Below are 23,656 nucleotides of genomic sequence, written 5' to 3'. Positions count from 1 at the left end.
TCTTCCTCGTCTATGGGCTGCAATGGAATTACAATACATTTCGTTGTTCATATTATTGTATTGCTTCACAGGATTGAATTAAATTACATTCAAGTAAATTTCCTATGTATACAGATAAAACGTTTTGCGATATCATTTCATCATTACTTGCCTTAGATTTTATATTTTCAATTAACAATGACACATTTTTGAGAAAATATTTATGTACGAATTCGTACATAATGTACATTTCGAATTGGTTTTGCTTATAGTGTGCCAGTGTTTACAATAGCGTTATTGTAGATGATGCCCGATTGAATCCATGATGTAAATAGTTTGTTTTGATATTGAATGAAGTAATGCCACCAAGTAATTTGTTGTTTCACAGCTATAGCCGTTTAAGATATTGCACTACATGTACACCTGTCGCAAATGCATGCCATGCAGAAGGAGTGCTTTTATCAATAACTCATACAACATGATGATTAACCCAGACGACCTAGTACATGCTTGGAAATTAATTTCCAGCTTCCTGAAATATCTCTCATAATGGCTTTACGGCAGATCCCAATGTCGCAAGAGAAAGGAATTTGATTGGGCTGTCAGGCCAACTAATACCGCCAATATGTGTTTTTTTTCACATTCCGTTCCCACTAACGTTAATTTGAATGCCAATAACCTACTGACAACTGAAACAAAAGCTAATCAATTGATAGTTTTTCGTTGATATGACCAAACCACGGTGAAATAACCGAAAATCTTGGCGATTGGCGGGCACATCTGTCATTGAAGAACTTAAGTTTCCGAAAAATATTGACTAATTGTTTTCTTACGATTTATTTGACCATAAACATTTAATACCAATGAAATAATGCAAATCATTGCACAACATTTGCATACAACATTCTGATGACAAATAAACAATTTCGTTGAAGGCTGGGGCCTCCGACGTAAATGGGTACAGAGACATTGATGAGATTGAGATAGCTACGAGATTTGTTTTAGCCCATTAAACAAATTGTGTCCCATTCTCTTCCATCATCACGTCCTCTTTTATAAACACCATGGTTACAAAGGTGACAAACAGCTATGATGGGAGATATTATAACACTATATGAGGGACAGAGAAGTCACGTGGCTCTCGCACTCTCGGCGATGTGAACTCAGCGATCATTTGCATTTAATGTTTTTTTTATAGACATTTCAAATTACAAAAGTATATAGGCTTACCTTCCACTTGATTGTCACGTTTCTTTTGTCAGGAGATTCCTCACAATCGGGTGGTTGAACTTTTAATATAGCTATTTTCACTCCTTTACTCGGTGCTGGAATATATTAGATACAGAATTTATTTCTAAAGCATTACGAATGTTGTAAGGTTGTTGTATATCAGTGTGTGCGCGCGTGTGTGTGTGTGTGTGTGTGGGGGGGGGGGGGTTATTGTTGTCTCACAACGAACGATCAAATGAATGAATGAATGAATGACCGACACGACCTATGAATTGTAGTCCGAACTAGCAGAACTGCATGTGAGTCATTTAAACAGAGAATTTATTTCTAAAGCATTGCGAATGTTGTAAGGTTGTTGTATATCAGTGTGTGCGCGCGTGGGTGTGTGTGTGTGTGTGTGTGTGGGGGGGGGGGTTATTGTTGTCTCACAACGAACGATCAAATGAATGAATGAATGACCGACACGACCTAGTCCGAACTAGCAGAACTGCATGTGAGTCATTTAAACAGAGTTGTTAAATTTCAATTGATTCAGAATTAGTAAGAATCCTTTTATAGCCGCCCGAAATATTAACGCCTTTATTGCCGATGTTCGCCTCGTCTCCATTGTTCCAGTATAAGGCTTACTGCTAATGTTAATGCTAATGAAAGTTAAGTAAAAATCCAAAGACCGCAAACTTGAGGATTTTTGCTAGAACCGAGATTCCAAATAACTCGTTTGTTAAAATCAGAATCCGAATATAATGAAGCAATATTGCAAATTTGGGGAAATTTTGGTGGTTTTATACATCCAAATCATGGGTTGTTTAGACGAATGACTGGTCGTTGCCCTGTAGGGAACACTGACAATTAAGTTTGTCTGCATTTGCGGACTGTTTACTGGCCCATTGCTCCTCTACAAAAGAGGAGCTACTAACAAACGTAAGCGTTGAAAACATTCAACCTGAGTTGGAGCTGCTGGAAAACCACTTAAGTCCGTCAAAATCATCGTACAACTCCCCCCCCCCCTACTTTTTCGGACCAACTCCCGTTTATGTACTCGTTGGGGTATAATAACTGGCAGAAGGTCATAGTAGTTTCAACAGGGAAACCTTGACAACAATTAGTATAATGGTGGCTTTACATCTATCAAAACATTATTCTAATCACCCTACCTGTTTCTTTGGTAAAAATAACCAGGTTTATAGGAATGCCATACTTTCTAATTGTCTTGCCTTGTATTTTTAGGTCATAAGACGTCCATGGCTCTATGAACTCATGTAAAAGTACATTCGTTTTAGTTTCCGTACTGCCATGTTGCTAGAAATAAAATATTACAATACGTTTAACCGCAAATGTTGTAAATAGGAAAAAAAGACAAATATAATCCCAAATCAGCCTTAGTTTGTGTAGTTAATATGTTTGTTTAAACAGAAAATATTGAAAAAAAAAACTGTTTCATACTCACACACCCGTCTGTGTAATTTGTTTTGCAATATGTATAATTATAAAAGACGCTCATAATATCACTGACTAGCTTGGGTTCCCCGGTGATTATATTGGTGTACGGTGTCTCCGGTGCTTCCCATGACAAGTATATATTATCGCTGTCTGCAGTTATGTTCGTTATATTAGGAGGTCCCATGATACCTAATAAAAAAGAGGTTAGTAAATCGGAATAAACCAAAGCAACAATCGGGTATATCACGAGATATTGCGCAATTCACTTTACATTGGCACAGCCGGGAATTGTGCTTTATCGATTTTAACATTCAAATGCGGCGGTAGTTTATTTCCTAAATTTGTCTATCTATCATCTCTCCATAATTTGTATTAAACATATCCACCTTTAGTTGCTCATTATTATGTATTTTTATACGACGACGACGAAGCAATGTCTGTATTTGGGAATGCCAGTTACCAAAGTAAAGTTCAAAATCGGCGCCAAAGTTACATATTTGCGACACCGTATTCAAACAGTCATTGTTAACCATCCATTCATCACCATGGAATAATCGCTGCCGTCTTAAAGCAACGAAAAGCTATGTATAGTGTAGATGCTTACCAGATTCTCTTGGAATTGTTTGTACAGGAGGCGTTAGATCACTTGTACTGTTAAACTGTAGGCTTGTACACTGAATGACTGAACACCACCAACTTTCATAATACTTAAAGTCAGCACCGAAATTACACACAGTAGTTGTAATGTTTGTGCATTCAGGCTTTTCGAGATAAGGAACAGTGCCACATCTGTAAATAGATTAGATCATGCAATTTGCCATGATATAATTACATGCTAATTACATTCAAACTCAGACAACTCTTGGTCTGGTTTATTGTGTTACGGACTTTTGCTATTAGTGTGCAATTCAAAACCTTTAACCAAATAATGTATAATAGTTTTCATTATATGTTCATGTTATTTCAAAAGCTTGTACATGTATTATGGACATATATCACTATTCATGGCTGCATAGCTATCAACATAGCAACATAAAATATCAATGACACCCATCGACTCAGTACTGTCCTGACAGTATGACAGAAATGTGTCGATAAAGCCTCCTAATTCGTAACATGAACAAATATATATATGCGCAATACTTCTTGTTGATATATGGTCAGTTTTCTTATACTGTTCGGAGGAGTCTCAACAACTATCACAAAATACAGTTTTTTTGGGAGTTTTCTACCGTTGTTTCCATCGTGATGGTTGCAAGGCAGTGAAAATGCCCGGATGTCTGCCCCGGGGATACTTACTTTTGGTATCTGACGGTATAAAATACATCTTCATCATCGTATACGTTGGTCGGGCGATCCCATGTAAGTGTAGAATTCAAGTTCACAGTCACATAATTAATATTCGTTGGAATACCAATAACATCTATAACATAAGATCATAAAATAAGTGTTACCATGACACATTAATACAACATGCACTTATTGAAAGTCATAAAACAACATGATATGTGTTTTTTTTTTGCAAAAGAGAGAGAAGAGGTGGATTACCTACACAACACTATTCCAGTGACCATAGTTTGTTTTAAGCATAGTAGTATATGTTAAGATACATTTGTGGGTAACAAGTGTTCAATTAAATTGTTAATTGTTGTTCTCTTTTTATATGACATCATGTGACCACAAATTGACCATAGACATCGCATTTTGTATAATAATTCGAAATGTTGATCATTGACGCGCACTAGTGACTAATCAAGGAATTGAAATTGAAGTAGGATTAATGACATATTATTATTACTTATAAAAAGACATACTGGAAACTGTTAAATGTCTCGGAATTCCATATTTTCCCTTTGTTTCACCCTGGAGTACAATTTCGTAAGACATTACAGGTTCTATTAATTCCATCAGAGTTACGTTGCTGTCTTCTCCCAAATACTGTTGCATCTATGAATGGAAACAAGATAGTATAATACATTATTGTTTATTTCTACGTTTTCGAGCTCGAATATTTTGATGATATACAGACAAATGTACAATCTTATAGATTTACCTTAGTTTCAGTTTCGTTTATTTTCCAGTATGTAAGATTGTAATTAACTGTCATTACATCGTCCATTCGTAGATATCCACTATCAGAGTTACTGAATGGTGTCTCTGGTGCTAACCATTCTAAATAGATGTGATAGCTGTACGCAATTACTGTGGTAAACTCAGGGCGTCCGATGATACCTGTGTTGAATGTATAATTATCAACACGGTTCTGATTACTGATATATGACAATTTTATTTTAGGTGTTTAATACACTCACAATACAATGATAAGTATATTAATACGAGTTTTACTAAGGCCAGCCTAGCTACAGAAAGTTTTATAAACGAAGCTTCAGGATTGAACAGATTTTGTTAAAATGTTGTGGATATGTTTATAATTATGATTAATACTAATTAAAAAAACATTGCTGAACCTATACAGTCTAGTCATGAAGAATGTACATGCATATATATGTCATGAATTAGTTTTCGCGTATCTGTTGACCGACTTGGTTAGCTGGTTACTAGTGGATGGCTGTGTTATATCTGTCATCATTTAGGCTCATGCGAGGTCCTGGACGGAACTCAGTGATTTGGAACTAATTACGATATGACCGTCTCCATCCGAACTACTATTTCTGACAGTTTGGTATTTGTAGTTTATTAATATAGCGGACGATTAATCAGCAGATATGACGTGTCCAGTACTTAGTGTGATTGGCTGTATGATTGAAGGTTACGCCTTAGAGTCCTTAAACGTCTTTGTAATTGGTTAAGTTTTGAGACGTAATAAACTGTCGAAGTCCTTGGACAGAGAGAGAGAGAGAGAGGGAGAGAGAGAGAGAGAGCTACGCGTGCTGGTGAGTGCTGAGCAGAGTCGCGGACGAGGCAGTTTGCCTTAAGGCGTTCTCGATGTGGCTAAAAGCTAGCTATTGATAGGTATTTCGTTGTGTGTGTCTATTTGACTGTAAGGTTTAAGTGACTTTCCGATCCCGTACCTCAAGGGGACGCGATAGAGAGACAAGACGAAAAATTTCCCCATGACATATATATGTATTAACTTACAGAATACCATGTTCCCCACCGACAATTTTGTAGTTTATTTTCCTTATTTGTATTGTTGTATATGCTGTGTGATAAGGCAGGAGCAAATGGACAAACTCACTTTTTCAACATGTCTGTTTTAAACGCTGAAAATAATGAAATCAGGATTGAAATGACAGATGTCACATATGTAATATATACGGTACCCACCATCGCAACATGGTTGTACTATTTCAGGTTCTGTCCAATCAGCAGCTCGGGTCACATTATTCATTACCCTTATTTGGGCATACCAGTATGCGTAGATGTTATTAAAATCTGCACCAAAGTTACAAACTGTTTCTGTTATATTGTAGCAGTCTGGCTTTTGTAACCATTCTCCACTCAGCTGGGATTCCCTTCAAGAAATAAATTATATATTTTAATGATGCAGAGAAAGCGTTTATGATATAAAATAACAATTAATCTAAGTTTTTCCTTATGCAGCAGTTATAACGCACGTAATTCAAACGCACTCTGTAAGGCGACTTTTGAATCTTTAAAATAGCAATAAGTCAAATAAAGTTAATATTGAAGCAATTCTAAAATGCACTTATGGTACGATTTTTGAGTCCTGTGTTTTTGCTAGACATGTCGTCCTTTGAATTCTGAATTAATACCCAATAATTCCTATATTATCAAGCAGTGTATACTCTCACATGTATGTCCTTCACGAAATTGACGCGAAACAGAACACGGCGAATCGCTATCGGTTTCTTAACCACAGGAGCTAGTAGTCAACATCAGGTAAATATTTGCGGTATATAAACATTTGTTTCTATTTTTTGTTTTATTTGTTTTAAAGGATTTGAGAATAAATATTGAGTACTCTCGAATTTACGAACAGCAAATGAACTATACTGCACACTTTATATTCTAGTTTTTATTCAACTGATAAAGTAAGGGTCAGGGTTAAAATGACAACATAAGACATTTTATCCATATTTCTAAGGAATAATGACAAAACTATACAAAAGATAAAATGAGAAATGACATACTCTTGGTACCGTACTGTGTAAACGATGACGTCATCAGCGGTGGCATTTTCTGGTGGATCCCATAATAACGTAGAATTCAGATTCACTGTTTGAAATCTGATATTAGTTGGCAGAAATCGAACATCTAGAAGATAAAACATATGTATTCAAAGCTGACATATTATCATCGTTGAACTTATTTTCCAGTGAAATAAATCAAAGTACCATGGCAATAATGCAATTGGGCCAAATACATAAATAATAAATCCCAGTCGCAAACTGAATGACCAGCAAGGTCTCGCTATGTGCGAGAATACACGAGATGTTGTTCCTCAAACAGTGTTTCATTTTTCATTGTCATCGCATTAACTGCTCCAAATGCCATAGTTACATAAATAAAAGAACCTGGCAACGGTGTAGTGTCATCATTAACAAATTCGAGGCAGTATACAGCAATGGTTATCGTATGAGTCCTTATCAGTTACTATAGTAATAGAAACAGTTATGACACTATTGTTATATAAGTTGTAACGTGTGTTACCACATCAATAGAAAATAGAACACTTATCCAGTGGCATGTGGTAATGGAACAGAAGTACCACGCTTCAGACAGTATGCATGGATGAATAATTCTTATATGGATTACAGAATCCAGAAATGAATGACATTTTAATTCATGTTAATCGCTCTTCAAGAATTATAAATATTTGCTATGTATTTGTATAGTGACTAGCATGTTGCAATTTTACTGAGATCATTTCTGACTGGTACCTAACTAATATAACGCATATGCATCTAGCTCCATCACTGTTTTGGTTCATTGTCTTCTAGTTTTTTTCGCCCAAACAGTGTTGAACAATAATTTCAGTAGACGGTAATATATGTGTGTGACCTTCAAAGAATAGAATATAGAGGATATTACACAGTGATTATGTAAAACATTGCCGATTATTGAGTATTTTACTAAGATCTTTAATATTCGAATTTTCAATTATCAACGTTTTGATGGTACCTATATTTATATAGTACGTATGTCTATGTAATAGTGATTTGTTATTGTCGAATACCAAGTGAAATATGGTAATAAGGTCACATAGCAAAGCAAATAATGTTGTTGTAAATTATTTCATATAATTACAATGGTGAATTACATGCGACGTCGTAAATCATCTGATTACTATTATACAATTCATATCAACAATATTGATTGTAGTCAATACAAATAGTACATTTCAGATCGAAGAATTTAAGCAAACCATACAAATTTAATGCGCTAAGAGCTTTCGAAGTCTTGGGAAAATAACAAAAATGCATTTGCATTTGGTTTAGCTTCAAATTGTGTTTGTTAAATGTCTTTGCTAACACGTCCGGCACGTTTCTTTACTGCAAACACTCTGAAAATTTCGTAATTCTCATACTAGAGTACGAAATACTCAAAGACACTTATAAGAAGTAATGACGGTTTAAACTAGAGTAAATAAATATTCGTGAACACCGATGTATACATAAACTGCTACTGAGTGGGGAAATATTTGTAAATAAAAACCACACAAAATGCAGCCGTAGTGCCGAAACAAAGTAAATGGCAGGATGGGTTAGGTTTAGCCTACACACACTGTCTATGAGATACAACACAGCTCAACACACGGAACAAAGTTCAATTGCTGTTGCACAAACACGTCGTTTCAATGACGATAAAAATATACACTCTATCACATTTAGACTATCAGACCTACCTTCTGTGCATACCAAGACCAGAAGACTTGTGAACATTTTCCAGTAGTAGTGGTTCATCTCTATGACTGGTGATATGCACTCACATCTGCTGTAACGTTCAACTATACTGATGGTGACATGAAAACTGGTGCAATCGATAGGACACGACAGGTTAATAAAGTGTACGTTTACATATCAATTTAACATCAGCACACATACACTCTTGGTATTTGAGTGAAGCATGACAGAATACAACAGGTTGATTAAGTTTGGGATTAAATGCCACTAATTACTAATCAACACAATCAACTGATACACACCTAGACGCGTGTTATAAAAGAACAGAGTAGACACGAAGATCACAAATACCAAAGTAGTACAGCATGAGATGACAATCAATAATAATAAAAACGTCCTACAAGCGACACATTAATGGGCATGTTATACCCTAATGATCGATTGGTCATTCATCTTAAAAACTTACTTCCAGTTCTATCGAAAAGTGTGCAGCTTCGTGCGTGGCTCATTTCAGTCTTCTAGTGCAAACAACCGCTGAATTGTTGAATTGTGTTGTTAGTTACGAACAATAATTCCATGGGGATTCATGTAAAAACATGTTGAAGTAAATAAATATCTTATGCCTTAATAAGCAACTACACTGCTAATCTTGGAAGCACATTCATGTTTTTCATTAAAACACACCGCTTTAATTGAAAACACACTGTTGTAATTAAAAACATGTGTATTATTTAACAAAACACTTGTATTCTCAATCAAAACAGTAGTGTTTTAGTATTTTTTGAAACGTGTTTTAGGGAGTTGTTAAAACACTTTTTGGTGAAAATTGAGCGCATTGTAAACACACAAAAATGTGTTTTACGGGGATATAAATGTTTCATTGAAGTGTTTATGTTTATGAACTAATGCATCCAACTTTATGTAAGCAATATTAGCAAATTTTCCGAACAGTCTGGTACTCGTACGTAAACAATATGGTATATATGCCAACTAGACAATCACCGAAAGTGACGTAATTCAACACATAATGAGATGGGTGATGACCTTACCTTCAGAGAATAATATTATTAATCCGCTTTTGGTGAACGGTAGTTGTACTACCAATCACATCTGAGCATTCTTACATGTGATTTTAAACAGTGTTCAATTTGAGACACTGCAGAAAGCAAAATCCCCAACGATGTTTCAACCCAAAACACCAGACTATAAATGTTTTGCAAGTAAAAGTGTTAATGTATAAGTCGCATTTGTGTTCATGAAGGTAACTAAACACTTATCTTCTAAATGCTTTTATCGTGAAGCACTTCCTAAAACAAACAAACAAGCAAACAAACAAACAAACAAACAAACACACATGTAATGTTTCATAGTAAAACACTTATGCATGTTTTATAAGTGTTTTTGCATGTGACATTTACACAATTGTATCAGAGTAACAAAAACACTTTTCTTTTTAAATTTTTTATCACAAAATAGTAAAAATGTTTTATATTAACAGTATATAACAGTGGTGTTATAAAATAACTCATTTTCAATTTTAAGAAACACACTTAATATGTTTAATTATAAATCACTTAAAGTGATTTTAAAGTGAGACGAAAATTAGTCATATTTTAAGACACTTGATTTTTGCCGTACCAACATTTAGGTTTGTTTTTTAATGAAACAAAATTAATTAAAGAGACTTTCACTAATCATTACAATGCGATATTGAAGATAAATATGTGATAACATTTAGTGATAGGTACATATAGTCTTAGAACGCTGATAAAATCTGGACTATTTGGCATTGAAATTATGTGAGCCAATCCATAAATATTACTCATCAGCCAACACCTATATAAGTACCCAAGAAACATATTGTGTGTTTCTTTAATTAATTAAAGTTTTTATTCACAAAAACAAAAAATATTTACTAATGATCGAGAAATTATCCGCGCCCTCTATCGGTATTTATGACACAGCAACTTGTAGTGCAGTTGAAGTTGTTTTGTTGGCTTTAATGCCAGGTTTTCTTTCATATTCTTTGCTGTCATCATGAGCTCACTTCAAAATTTCACTATCACCCACATTTTCAAAAACAAACACAGTTAAGAGACTTGTCACGAGCCGAGCGACATCAGCAAGATATCAATCTTTCTTAGAGATTGACCATTAGGAACTGGAGAATCGAATTGGATAGCAAAATCTGGAAAAAAAATTGACAAAATAAAAATTTAGTGACGCGGTGTGCGCGAAGATAACCAAATCGTATGACAATAATTAAATGTATGGTGCTATGACAATAACACATTATAATTACGCCTAGAAGTTGTGTTTGATACAAGTGACATCAACGCCATAGCAAGATATTAGAGTAATACAGTCCATGGTATAACAAGTATCAAACCATCTCTAAAAGTGATATATATCTTTGTCCAAGTGAAATATAAGGTGTATATTGCATATTACGGTCCATACTGTGTTAAATCTATTTGAACATTAAAATTAACAATAAAACTCATTGTTTCATATACAAAGTCGTGAAATTAAAACACAGTGAATATTTTCAAAACATCAAAATGTCATTAAAAATATATGGTTTTTCAGTACAATATCAGAAGTACAATTATTAGATCGAATATAGAGTATGCTATACAAGAGATGAATGTATCTTACTTGGATGTCTTGCAATACTTGCAATATTGAGAATTCTTGTATTCGACATTTAAGAAAGCAATCGAAGCTTGTTTATGTTTATTAAATGTAACATTTCCTACGTGATATATTGGTATACACTAAATATATAATGTATACTTGATGGAAACAACAATTTTGTGCAATATTATACCTGGATCATAATTGTAACATTGCGTTTAATAAGATAAAAAAAAGCCCTCGATATATAGTCCTTATATGGCGTGCCCTCTAACGGTTAATCCGCTAGGTGACGTAGATTAGTGTCCACAACGCTGATGATATTTAGATACGTGGTCGACCGTCAATAAGAGAATATATTCTAAATTACGTCACTATATTATAAATTACGTACGAATTAAATGTCATAGACCACTCAGGATTTATCACTGAAAAGGAGACTAGGCGAAAGTTAGGTCGAGCAAGACGTCTGAAAAATGTCTGCTTGTATACAGTAAAATCGGATATTATTTTAACGAAACGCTGTATTTTCAACTTCATAAAAAGTGTTATTGCTTATATGCGAACCCTGTCAATTTGACGTGAACACGTTTCATCGCCCGAGGGCGCAATTTATTGAAAAGGTTTATCGCATAGAATAAAAACAAAATATGGATAACCTCACTAACAATATACATAATATTCTTTGATATGCACTAGATAGTATTTCTTTTGTAAAATCTGAATTACACGAATGCTCATTTTTAAAATTAATAGTACGTACCGATAATTCAAAACACATGCACATTTGCGTATTTAACATCTTAATACTTATAGTTAAAATGTCATATGCAGTTAAAGTCTGTTAATATTACTAATATTAAATAAAACTAATATTCAGCAGTCGCATACACTCACTGTACATTAGCTTGTAGCATATATGTCAATGACACCCACAGTGTTGTACTCAGGTATAAAACTTTTCCCCTCCGCAATAAATTACGTACATTGATTCCGTATGCAATAAGAGTTGTGTTATGCGTAAATCCCAATTAATGAGAAATATTTAATCGATTTGACGAAAGTATATATTCCACTCATCGTGATACAAGGACGCAGAAGCTAAATTCACGGCATGGTACTTAGTAGTTACGTCACGCTTTTTATTTTATATCCTTGTTGACATGACCGATATATGAGTCATATATAACAGTGGATTTTTATTGGCGAGCGAGCAACACACAATTAAGTTTTAGTTTCAATGAACGAGTTATCTTATATTTAGTTTGTGAGAATGAAAAATGAAAGTGTAGAAACATGTCAAGATTATTTACGTAATAAAACACATTCGTTCGAAAATATTAAATAGATCATTAACAACGATAAATATCTATTGCAGAGAATACGACGTGTGATTCAGTAATCCCACTGCAGTCACGTGGTGTCTTGTATATTACGCAAATGAAACGAAAAGTACAGACCATCATACATTCCTGACTAGTACAGCGGTTACTTTCAGTGGTGAGATTTTATAATATATGGAAGGGCCACCAAAACTGCACATTTTAGGGCGATAGTCTGTATTTGAATAAATCGACCTTCAGTGCCGACATACATATCTCAAAAAAAAATCCAGTAGATAACGTTCAATTGAGAGATCAGTTACAAAAACGATCTGTCGTACAAACCAGTGTCTTGGATACCAGTCTTGCACATATTCATGTAGTAGACACCCAAACATATGCTTACAAGTGTCTACTCAAAGTAGTTGTTGATTTCCCTGTGATAGAATTTGACTGTATCAGTTAGAGATATTATGAGAGGCATGTCATCATCGTCTGGCAGAAGACCAGTAACATCACCTGTTTATGGTATAACATAAACTCAACTAGTAGAGAGCTTGCCGTTATTATTGTGTGTTCAATAGCACCGATTTGTTGCCATGAATTCACCGTGTTGCTGCAATTTGTATCTAGGTCCACGCGCGTTTCAATCCTTCACCAATCTTGCTAGTATCCGTGGGCGTCGTTTCAGGTCTCGTCACAAGACAAGGTCCAATGTCAAGTGTCAACAATCATTTATGAATTCATCATTATTTTTTTTTAACGATGAAAAGTTACCAATGTACTCGATATACTTTATTTCTTGATAGGTGCGCTTTCTTTGCATGATTCAAAGGTCTACGGTACAAATACAACTAATCACACGCCGGCACATTTATCATCTATATCTGACTTTCACTCTTACTTTCAGTGTCTCCATATGTGTCTACACACTTGAACGTACTGCTAGAGTATCTAATTATCCAATTCAAGAACCAAATTCAGGGGCCAGGAAGCAGGAAGTGTGTCATCAAAAGCTCACGTGTGACAATTATCATATACAGTATGATGTATGATGTTCAACTACCTTTATAAACCGAATAAACTGACTATACATACAAAATGATTATACATAAAACTAATAGAGATGTGATAAACGATTGAATATAGAACTAACAAATATAAACTACTAACTAGCCAAATAGCTGATTACTAGTAAACAACTGTTTACTAGCTCCATAACAATATGTAAGATTTGTAAGAGACAATTATATGGTGACCAGATTATCACAGATTGAAATTAATTGAACAATGTGTTATTGTATGTCTATTATTATTGGTGAACATCATATGTGCATGGGCGCCAAAATGATCAATACTATTAGCCAAATAGTGTATAAACATGTGTAGGTAAATTGTTATCAAATTAAAAAAAACGAGAAAAGCAATGTTGTCATTCTCCTGTAACTCTAGCCCCATGAACCAATACATATTTACATTTACCAAACACAAGTCATAATATAGATTAAAGTTAAGAAAAAAGATTTTATAAATTATAAATTCAGATTGAATAATATATTGATATATTAGATATATTTAATACAAATACAACATAAATGCAGTATAAAACGAACCACACAGCGTATGTATTTGACCGTGGACTACGTAACCACAATACCACTTCCTCCCAGTTCACACTTAATTACCATACTGAAATAAATAAATGTAATGTGGTAAAAATAAAAAGGTTACTATACTGAGTGTGAAAACATTCGGCTACACTACTACTGTACAACATTCGCTTTGATGTAGATATGATGCAACAATCAATACAAGTCAGTGTGTATATCCAGTCTTGTCGCGTGCTATATTAATGCTTATTCTTATACGAATAAAACTGACTTGTATAATCTGCAAAATCATGCCTGGAAATACATTGGTCTCCGATGGAGCTCATTTCCGGTATATTTCCAAAATAACGATCTCCTTTTGTTCAACACCAAATGCATGGACAACACAACACAATGAATATATATTAAAAACTTTATTTTCCTTTATTTCCTTTGGCAATTCATCACTGTGAGTGCTACAACCACTTGCTCTAAAATTTGGCTGGCCGCCATCATATATTTTCCACAAAAGCGACAAAAAAAATCAATTATTGATTCTTGACCGATTCGTCATATTTGGTATTTAGTAGCGTACGTAAAAAACATAATGGTTCGGATCAGTCATACACTTTTGCCATCATTATGATTTTTCAACTGAATTGACTGAAAAAAATTATTGTTTCAACCGATTGATATTTAGTGTGTTATATTTATGAACCATTTTTCGGTGTGAAAAATATACAATGAATTTACGCGTTTGAATGACATGTAGATTTTGCTCTAAAATTACTGACAATTCAATGATTTGTTTAATAGTGGTATAGCAATTCATCCTGAATTGTTGCTTGTTTCGAGAATGATTTCAAGTGTTTTACAACAAAATTTAAATTTGTGAATTGGTCACGTTCATTACACGTTTGTCATTTCTTTTTTTTAAAATGGTCACGTAAAAATTCTAAAACCAAAAATTCCCAACAGTCCAAACAAGTCGACATTCGTGTGCAACATCATTGTAACTTGTGCTAATTGTGACTTGTGTCCCTATAAATAAAATAATTGTGTCAATAGTTGGATAGTTAGTTGTCTGCCATTTTGATGTTAACACGCCTGCTCTTTCTTTCTTCAACAAAACTTGATATTTCACGTGAAACACGTTCATGTTGCAGAATAATAACCGAAGTCCTTCTTTGCAAATTGACATACAATTACACCGGCTATATCTACGTTCGTACTCTAAATAACTGCCAGTGGTAGCGTGTTTTTTTTACGTTATGCTCTCACCAAAAATAGTTATAATTTTTCAAAATGTTCTTGCTCATAAAGTTCTTGATCAATAGACAAGTGATTTGCTACAAAACATCAACGTCCAAAAACTTTCAAAGTTTAATCCCAAGCGTTTTAATCAGTGGCATGATTACACCTATATTCTTAAAAAAATCTTTTTTATACAAATTATATGATATAATAGATAACAGTTGCGACTAAAACAACCCCCTGACACACGCCAATTTCGATTTACTCAAAAATATGGGTATTTTTTTTACTTTGCATCGTTCAGTTCGCCGGAACATTGTATGCGGTTTCAAGATGACACACTATTTGAAGACCAAAATTAAGATTCTTGAATTTCTTACTCTCTTGTCCATATGCATGTATGCTCTATTATTACTTGACTTGTCATTCATCTCGCGACGCCAAGACACCTCCTGAGTTTCCTTTATTGTAACAAATAAGTGGATAAATAAACATAAACATAAATATTAGTATAAAGCGTTTAACTTTCCTGTAAATTCACAGCTACATGGCAATACAAAGCGAGTGGATAGTAATTTTACATCAGCGTGATTATTTACTGTAATTAAGACAGATTAAAAAAACTCGACAGCGTTGTAATCGAATAAACGAAAATCAGTTTCATATTTTGAATACAGTCTTTCAGTTTGCTGCTTCGAAAGTTGGCTATAGTACTTCGCCAATACATCAAGCGATGCACTGCTCGTTCTATGCGTGGCGTATGAAGGGAAATCAACAATTTCACTTGCGCTGATGGCATTTAGTATGCCTTTACTGTCTTCACTCAGTGTTTCGAATTTCCCAAGAATGTCGAAGTCGATATTGCACGGATTACATTTATTTTTAATCAATCCCCAGTGCTTATTTAATTGGTTTGAATCAGTTTTCAATATATAGTTAACAAAATCACTGAAACTTATTTTGTCCACCTCAGTCATCCATGGGCGTATTTTTTTCAGAAACACCCATTGCGGGGAATCACCGAGTTTATCAAGGTATGCAGATAGTAACTTATGTATAGGGTGTCTTGAAAACATGAACTTGGTGTATGTGCGCATGCGTATTTCTATTTCTGTTTTGGTGTAACTACCCAAATTTGGGTGATTCGACTGATACACCACACGGTTGCTAAGTATCTCTGATACGTTTGTGAAAGTTCCCCGCAACACAAGTAAAACCTTTCGCCAGTTGGTACTAGCAACCTTTGCTGTTGGACAGTAGAGAATGCTGTAGTTATCGTCGACAAGAAGATTGTTATACTTGACTCTTTCAGCACTCAGTTCTGGATATTGTTGGCATATCATGGCAACATGTTCTTTTCTTCTTTTCTGTATTTCCGTCCAACCAGGAGTCTATAGGTGGTCAAATCAGTTTGATACAAGCTATCACTATCAGGTAAAATAGTGGAATCTGTGGCTGGCTTACTTGCTCAAAAATTGTTTTAATTTACACCCTATAGTCGTTATTGTTATGAAGACTCTATTGACATGCACTTATTCTATTTTTATGAACTAACTCCATGATTAGGAAGTCATTTTATTATTTTTTGTTACGAACCCTCTCTATTATTACGTACTCGGAGCATCGTAGCTAGTAGATACCTATGTTCATAGTCTTGAAACACAAAGTAAACACACGGTGGAAAACCATTTCACACTAAAAAATGAGCATTAAAACTAACCGTATTTCTGAGAATTCGTTCTGCTGTCGAGGACTCGCTGTGGTTTCTATGATTCATCATGATTCTGGGTACTCGTTCTGTTGTCAATAACTCGCTGTGCTCCCTATGGTACAATGTACTTCTTGATATGAGTGGCGTGGATGTGGTGGTAAACTTGTCGTCAATATTTTTTGGTTGTTGTAGTCTGGACGGCGTCGTTTTGAAATGGATTGAATACCCTATTTAACTTCATCTTCACATTAACTATAAACAAACGCATTACATTGTTATATTCAATAATTGAACTGAATATAGCTCCATTGGCCTATATGTGAATTATTTGATGCTCTGAATATATTGAAATTGCAGAAGATATTTGATGATTTGCCTGGACTCGCCAGGAACCGAATTGGAAGCCGAAACGTTCGCCAATATTCAGGATCGCTGAAAATCGTACAGCTTTGACGCCAATTATATTATATCATTATCAATACCAATGAATTTCATGACGTCATTGAAGCAGATTATCGCGATAATGTATCAAATTATTGAGCATCAAGGCATCGTGCGTGGATATGAATACAATGTTGTCGGAAACAAATAACGAAGAAACTATTTAAAACGAAGAGAAATTGTTACATAACAATTATTTAATACTGAAATCGGCATCAAACAAATAACAATAACAATAACAGCGGGTTTCAATATCGAAATCAGACAATTTTGTGAGGCCATCATCGTTTGCTCTGTACGCGAAAGCGCGCTCTGTCGAAGCTTTTCATCTAGTACGCGCGCTTCTAGATTCCGCGACTGATGCCGCTATCCAACTTGTTTCGGGACACCCCCGAACTAACCCTTCGCAGAATGAACCATTACAGTGTGTATTTAATAATAGGCGCCCTTAACGACAAGGAGGGGGAGATAGCCAAAAATAAACAGTCAATCAACTATCTGGTATCAAAATGTGTAGAGCGGGTGTTTTAAAATTGCGACCTAAGCAGAACAGATCACGCAGTTTTTCAAGATACAAGACCTCGCCGATCACCAAAACCATGCAATTGAGGCATTACTAGCTGAAAAAAGATGAGTTTGTTGCAACGGGGTAAGGAAGTGGTAAATCACGAAAAAAAGACAGTTCAACTTTTGAATGATCAGTCGAGTAGAGCTTCTGAGATTGACAGTTCCATTACTTTGTTAAAACATGGTTGTCATAAATATTTTTTCACTTAGCTGACGAAGTATGCCACAAACAGCCTGCAACGTTGGCATAAAATATTGTGGAAAACTGGGTGAAAAATGCAGCGCCAGTTTTTTGGGTCTGGCAAACAACCTAAACACAATCTACACGTACGGTTACTAGAAGAATGTTGCAGTAACCGTGCAACACACCCGGGAGGGGGTTACTTCCATAGAAGTACAATACAAGTATGTGCCGCCGACTGGGGTGTCATTTCACGTTTTTTTGGTTTAGAAGTGGGTAATCATTTATCAATGGTTTGGTTTAGAAGTGTGTAGCATTTATTTACTTTTTTACAGGTCCTTATATTCAAAGCCAGATACCGAAAGTCAGTTGTTAAACTGCTGCCATTAGGAAGTGTGCACTGTGCATGAACTTTGAAAAGTGCCAACATTATATTTTTATATTTATAATTTATATGTTATGCTATCAGTGTGTAAATTTGATGACACCTGAAATATTTTATTACAAAAATGAGGGAATACTGATCCCCTTCTTGACGAATACAGTGGTAAACTAACATTTCAATGGTTTGGTGAAAATTACTAGACCTGGGGTTAAAAACATAATTCAAGACCCTGCAAACACAATTGTGGAATCATCTTAGCTCATGAGGTCTAGGGGTCATACTTCAGTTACATTTTTGAATCACCCACACATAAACCAATCTATTATTGTAAATGGCAGTGTTGATTCTTAATGACAGCAACGTGGTAAAACATGTACATGTAACTTGAAAGTTATATCCACTGTCATTTGGGCAATAAAGATACTTACCACCAGACATTTGTAGTATTTCATGTCACTTATTCACTGAAAAACTAGTACCTACCTTGACTGAGAATGGAGTGGTGAGATAGATATAATATAGGAAAAACACATGAAAAACCGCACAAGATAGCAAAAGCCCATTGATACGTACGTCTGTCCATTGCGCAACAGATGTACTCAGGGTGTCACGTGATGTATATAGTTAGGAATGAAATTGCACAAATAGAATACGGTATATTTTTCAACGGCTTGTATAATTAAAAACCATTCTTAACGAAGATATTACCTGAAAAAAAACTCAATAACCCGGAGAATATCTCAGACTAATCTTAATTGAAATTGCTTCACATCGAATCTTTTGATTTTGCAGTTCGTTCTTGATCGTTTAACTGAGAATCTCGCGTGCGATTCGATGACTTGATGACACTCTAAGGTGCTAAAAAACTAAACCACAAGCGAATCCACGGAGCTGCTCAGTAATATTCGGTTATTGATTAAAAAATCATGCGGATATCTGTAAACATAACGCTTGACTTGCCAAAGGCTTCAACCAAATTATTGCCGACAATACTACTTTATAGTGTTAGGTTGGTAGGTGAGTTGGTAGGTTGACAATCCGCCATTTTGTATTGTATTCCCTTGGCCGTAAGCTACATCAACTCTTTATTTTTATATGCTATCGAAAAGAGCTAATCGTCGAAACGTCTAGTTATTTTGAATAGTCACTTAGAACAACGATTATCAAATATTATATACTATATATTACACCAACACTGATTAGCTACATGCGTGACTAATCAGATCTTTGTATTTCATCCAGGTCTAATATGCGTTTACTGCCACGATGGAACACTACGATTCAGACGATATATACCTTATTGGTGATATTAATAACAGCATAAACGTAAACATTTTCATTAATTACTGAATTTTCTGTACTTTCGCCGGATTAATGTAAATCCAAAAACACGATATATAGTGAGAATATAAAATAAACATACTCTTACTCACATATCCGCTGCCAAGAACAACGTCAAGTACAAGGGGACGATGAGGAAAAACCGAATGTTCGCAATTTCGCCAATATTACATAAATGTACACAGACTTTTTAAGTCCGGTAATATATATTCACATAAAATAACACGACAGAATACTATATTCAACAAAGTAAACATGTGCTGCGTGTTTGGCTAGAGCCGACACTGGGCTTTTAAAAACCGATACCGTGAGCCCTATTCACGCCGATTCAGCCAACACTCCGTAGCCACACGTTGGAGCAAAGACCCTCCCATCTGGCTGCACAATCTGCACAATGTATATTCTTATGCGCTGTACCGATAAATCACGCGACAAATGACAAATCCTGAGCGCAGAAGTATTTTTCAAGTAATATAGCCCGTTAATTTGCCGAATCACGCGAGATCTCTCGCAAAACGTTGGAAATGGACTATGAGTTATTTTCTTTCGTTCAATTCGCATTTCCTTATATGGTAAGATGAAAATACCCCGTAAAATCACAACACGCTGAAACTCAAGGCATTACGGTGACAGATGTACAATAATAACTATTACAATTAGGAACAAAATAACAATCGATTCATATATTTTTACCCGTCTCTCCATTTACAGTGATTGAGAAATATTAAGAAACTGATCATTGTCGTAATCAAATAAATCAAAATCGATTTTGTATTTTGCGTACAGTCCTTCAATTTGCTGTTCCGTTAGATGGCTAAAGTGGTCTGTCACAGTGTCAATCGATGAACTATTTGTCCTATGGGGGACGTATGAAGAGAAATCAGCAACTTCACTGGCATTAATTTTTCTAAGTATACCATCAACATCCTCACTCAATGTTTCAAATTTTCCGAGAAAGTCAAATTTGACATTGCACGGATTACAGTGATTTTTAATCAACCCCCAATGACCGTCAAATAGGTCTGGATCTGTCTCCAATATATAGTTAACAAATTCCTGGAAAGTAAATCCTGCCCCGGTGTAATTCATTTTGTTCGCTGCATTCACTCGTGGAACTATTTTTTTCAGAAAAACGTCTTTAGGAGAATCACCGCTAAGTTTATCGTTATACGCAGAAAGTAATTTAGTAAATGGGTGTCTAGAAAACATGAACTTAGTGTATGTGCGCATGCGTAATTGTATCTCTGAATTGGTGTAACTATTCAACGAAGTGTATTTATATTTATACGGGACACCTTTCCCTATCTCATATACATTTCTAAACGTTCCTCTTAGTACAAGCATCACCCTTCGCCAGTTAGAGCTCGCAACCTTTGCTACTGGGCAGTAGAGGATTTTGTAATTATCGTCGACTAGAAAACGTCCATAATTGACTTGCTCAGCCATCAGCTCTGGATGTTGTTGGCATATCGTAGCAACATGCTCTTTTCTTCTTCTTTGCAAGTCTTCCCAGATGAACACCTACATGTGAACATATAAAGCAATGTGACGGTGACGAATTCACGGTAGTTTTAAATATGTCATTGCAAGTACCGTAGGAATAAACAGCTGTAATCTAGTGCACTATTAAAGCGTTCTTGTTGACAACAATGTATCTTGCACGCGTTGTTTGTGTTACGTGAGATCCGTATCGTACGTCATTCGGTGTATTGTCGCGACTTCGCTTAATTATTATGGCATACAATGATTATCTCAGAGAAACTATTCGGAACTTAGTGTTGTATACTAAGTGTCACTGAAGTCTTAGTTTTCCCCGTCACCTTACTACATTAATTACAGTGCAATAGATCCTAGACGCAATTGATACCGATATCTTGTTTAGAGCCGCTAGACTATTTTTTGCTATTCAAATAGGACTTTATATTCTTCTGTCTCCGTGCCCATTGTTTCAAACAGCATAGTTGTATTGATCAATGAAACAGTAGACGCGATGGCGATATCAAATGGCAAAAAGTCTATAGGCTCTCTTACTCTTAACGAGATCTCGGTGGCCATTTAGGATCTATTGAAATTGATTTGGGTAAAGATTGAATTACCGCATGTTCTGTTATTGCAGGAAACTCATCTTGTAAGTTAGAGCTTGTCGTTTTGCTGAAAGCTAGGGACGTTGTTATTGAAGATGTGAACGTGTCACTGGTATTAGGCTGCGTAGACAGCTTGTTTTCGAGGACCTCATTCCATTTTATTTTCAAATTGTCTATGATAACAAAAAATATACTCTGTATTACTCTGCGAGATCTGCACCAGTACGCAGTTAGAAGCAATTACAGAGGCAGTCTAAAATCATACAGTGTGTTTGAGTAAATGGAGGATTTTTACCTTGTATTATATTATATTATATAATGTATATGTATCAAGGAATATTTATAACACGATAAATAAATATTTCAAAAATATTATGCGAATGAATAAAAATATATTGAGATGTGTAATGCTTATTCTGGAAACAGAATGATGAGATAGATAGACAGATAATACACAGACAATCCTGAGCACAATAATGAATAGCTGACACAGCTGTATGTTCGAAATGAATTTCTGTGCGCATTGATTTTTACAATATTTTTAAAGTAAACATACTGTATTGACTATGCAAAAATAAGGCATAAATTCGTCAAATACTTTCGACATCTTTTGTAACCAATATTAAATAATATCTGAATAAATCGATGTAATGACTTTAAATCAAATAATACATGTACTTAAAAGTATATTCAAACAGAAGTTCATAGGTCGATGCCCTTGAAAGTCAGTTCGAGGGTCATGCCGAATCGACAATACAACATGCTTAGAGCAGAATGATCACAAATAATGATCGTTCACGTTAAATTTATCAACAATACATAGAGCCTTGGAATTAAACTAACCGACATAGCGTGGAACACCCTGCAATATACATCCGAATATTGCCACGACCATTAAGACACAGAATGCGGTGATTCTATTCATCTCCATAAGTCTGCAAGTTGGGCAAAATATTGTTATATATACAAATATAAATGTGACTTCATTGAAATTTGTACGTATTTTGTAGGTCGGTGTGGGGTGGTCAATCGATTCTTGGTCATATACCGTCACTTCAAGATTTTTTGCTTGACTGCAATGAATGGGAACTTACATTATCACGCTTCGGGCAGATAACGCAGGGGTGACATAATTATCTCTGTGAGTATGATTTTCAGCTAATTTTGAAATGGCTAGCTGGTACATTTATAGTTGGTACTCAACTGTGTGAACATTTCTTATAATGCCATCATTTGCATGTAGGCATTATTTTATTGCTTGATTTGTATAATTTGACAAATGGGAGATAAAATAATTATATAATAACTGTACAATAAATTAGCTTTATTCAATATATTTTCATGAAAAACGTTATGATACTTTGTAAATGGATTACTTTTTACTAAACAAGGTCATATGTGAAATATATTATTATTATTTATTCTAATTATGGAATGAATAAACGAAATCATGCACACAAAGGTGAAGAACTTTTCTTTGATTTGTCTATTCAGTCATTGCCTTACTGTTCAGAGTCGTCGGATAGGCAATTACTGCATTCGCACCCCAAACAAATGACACATGATTTGAGGAAATACTAATAATAATGTGGGGGTATCGGGGCACCCCCTCTCCCCATTATTGCTATGACCCATAAGAGAAATAAAAGTTGCTGTAAGGAAGTACT

At 35.0% G+C, this 23,656-nt stretch overlaps 2 protein-coding genes across 2 annotated transcripts; both read right to left on the bottom strand.

Annotated features, from left to right (window-relative positions):
• Positions 1-15,893: 15,893 nt before the first annotated feature.
• LOC102804520 (carbohydrate sulfotransferase 11-like) lies at positions 15,894-16,622 on the bottom strand. The gene has a single exon (XM_006817685.2). The coding sequence runs from the start codon at positions 16,620-16,622 to the stop codon at positions 15,894-15,896; it is 729 nt and encodes a 242-aa protein (XP_006817748.2).
• Positions 16,623-20,610: 3,988 nt separating this feature from the next.
• LOC102804630 (carbohydrate sulfotransferase 9-like) lies at positions 20,611-22,884 on the bottom strand. Its single transcript, XM_006817686.3, has 3 exons — positions 22,833-22,884; positions 22,002-22,162; positions 20,611-21,426 (listed from the first exon to the last, which is right to left on the bottom strand). The coding sequence occupies exons 1-3, from the start codon at positions 22,882-22,884 to the stop codon at positions 20,611-20,613; spliced, it is 1,029 nt and encodes a 342-aa protein (XP_006817749.2).
• Positions 22,885-23,656: the final 772 nt, after the last annotated feature.

Source organism: Saccoglossus kowalevskii, chromosome 9 (assembly GCF_978046115.1).
Source record: "Saccoglossus kowalevskii chromosome 9, keSacKowa6.1, whole genome shotgun sequence".
In the NCBI taxonomy this organism is placed as follows: Eukaryota; Metazoa; Hemichordata; class Enteropneusta; family Harrimaniidae; genus Saccoglossus; species Saccoglossus kowalevskii.
This window is presented reverse-complemented; position numbering and strand designations above follow the sequence as displayed.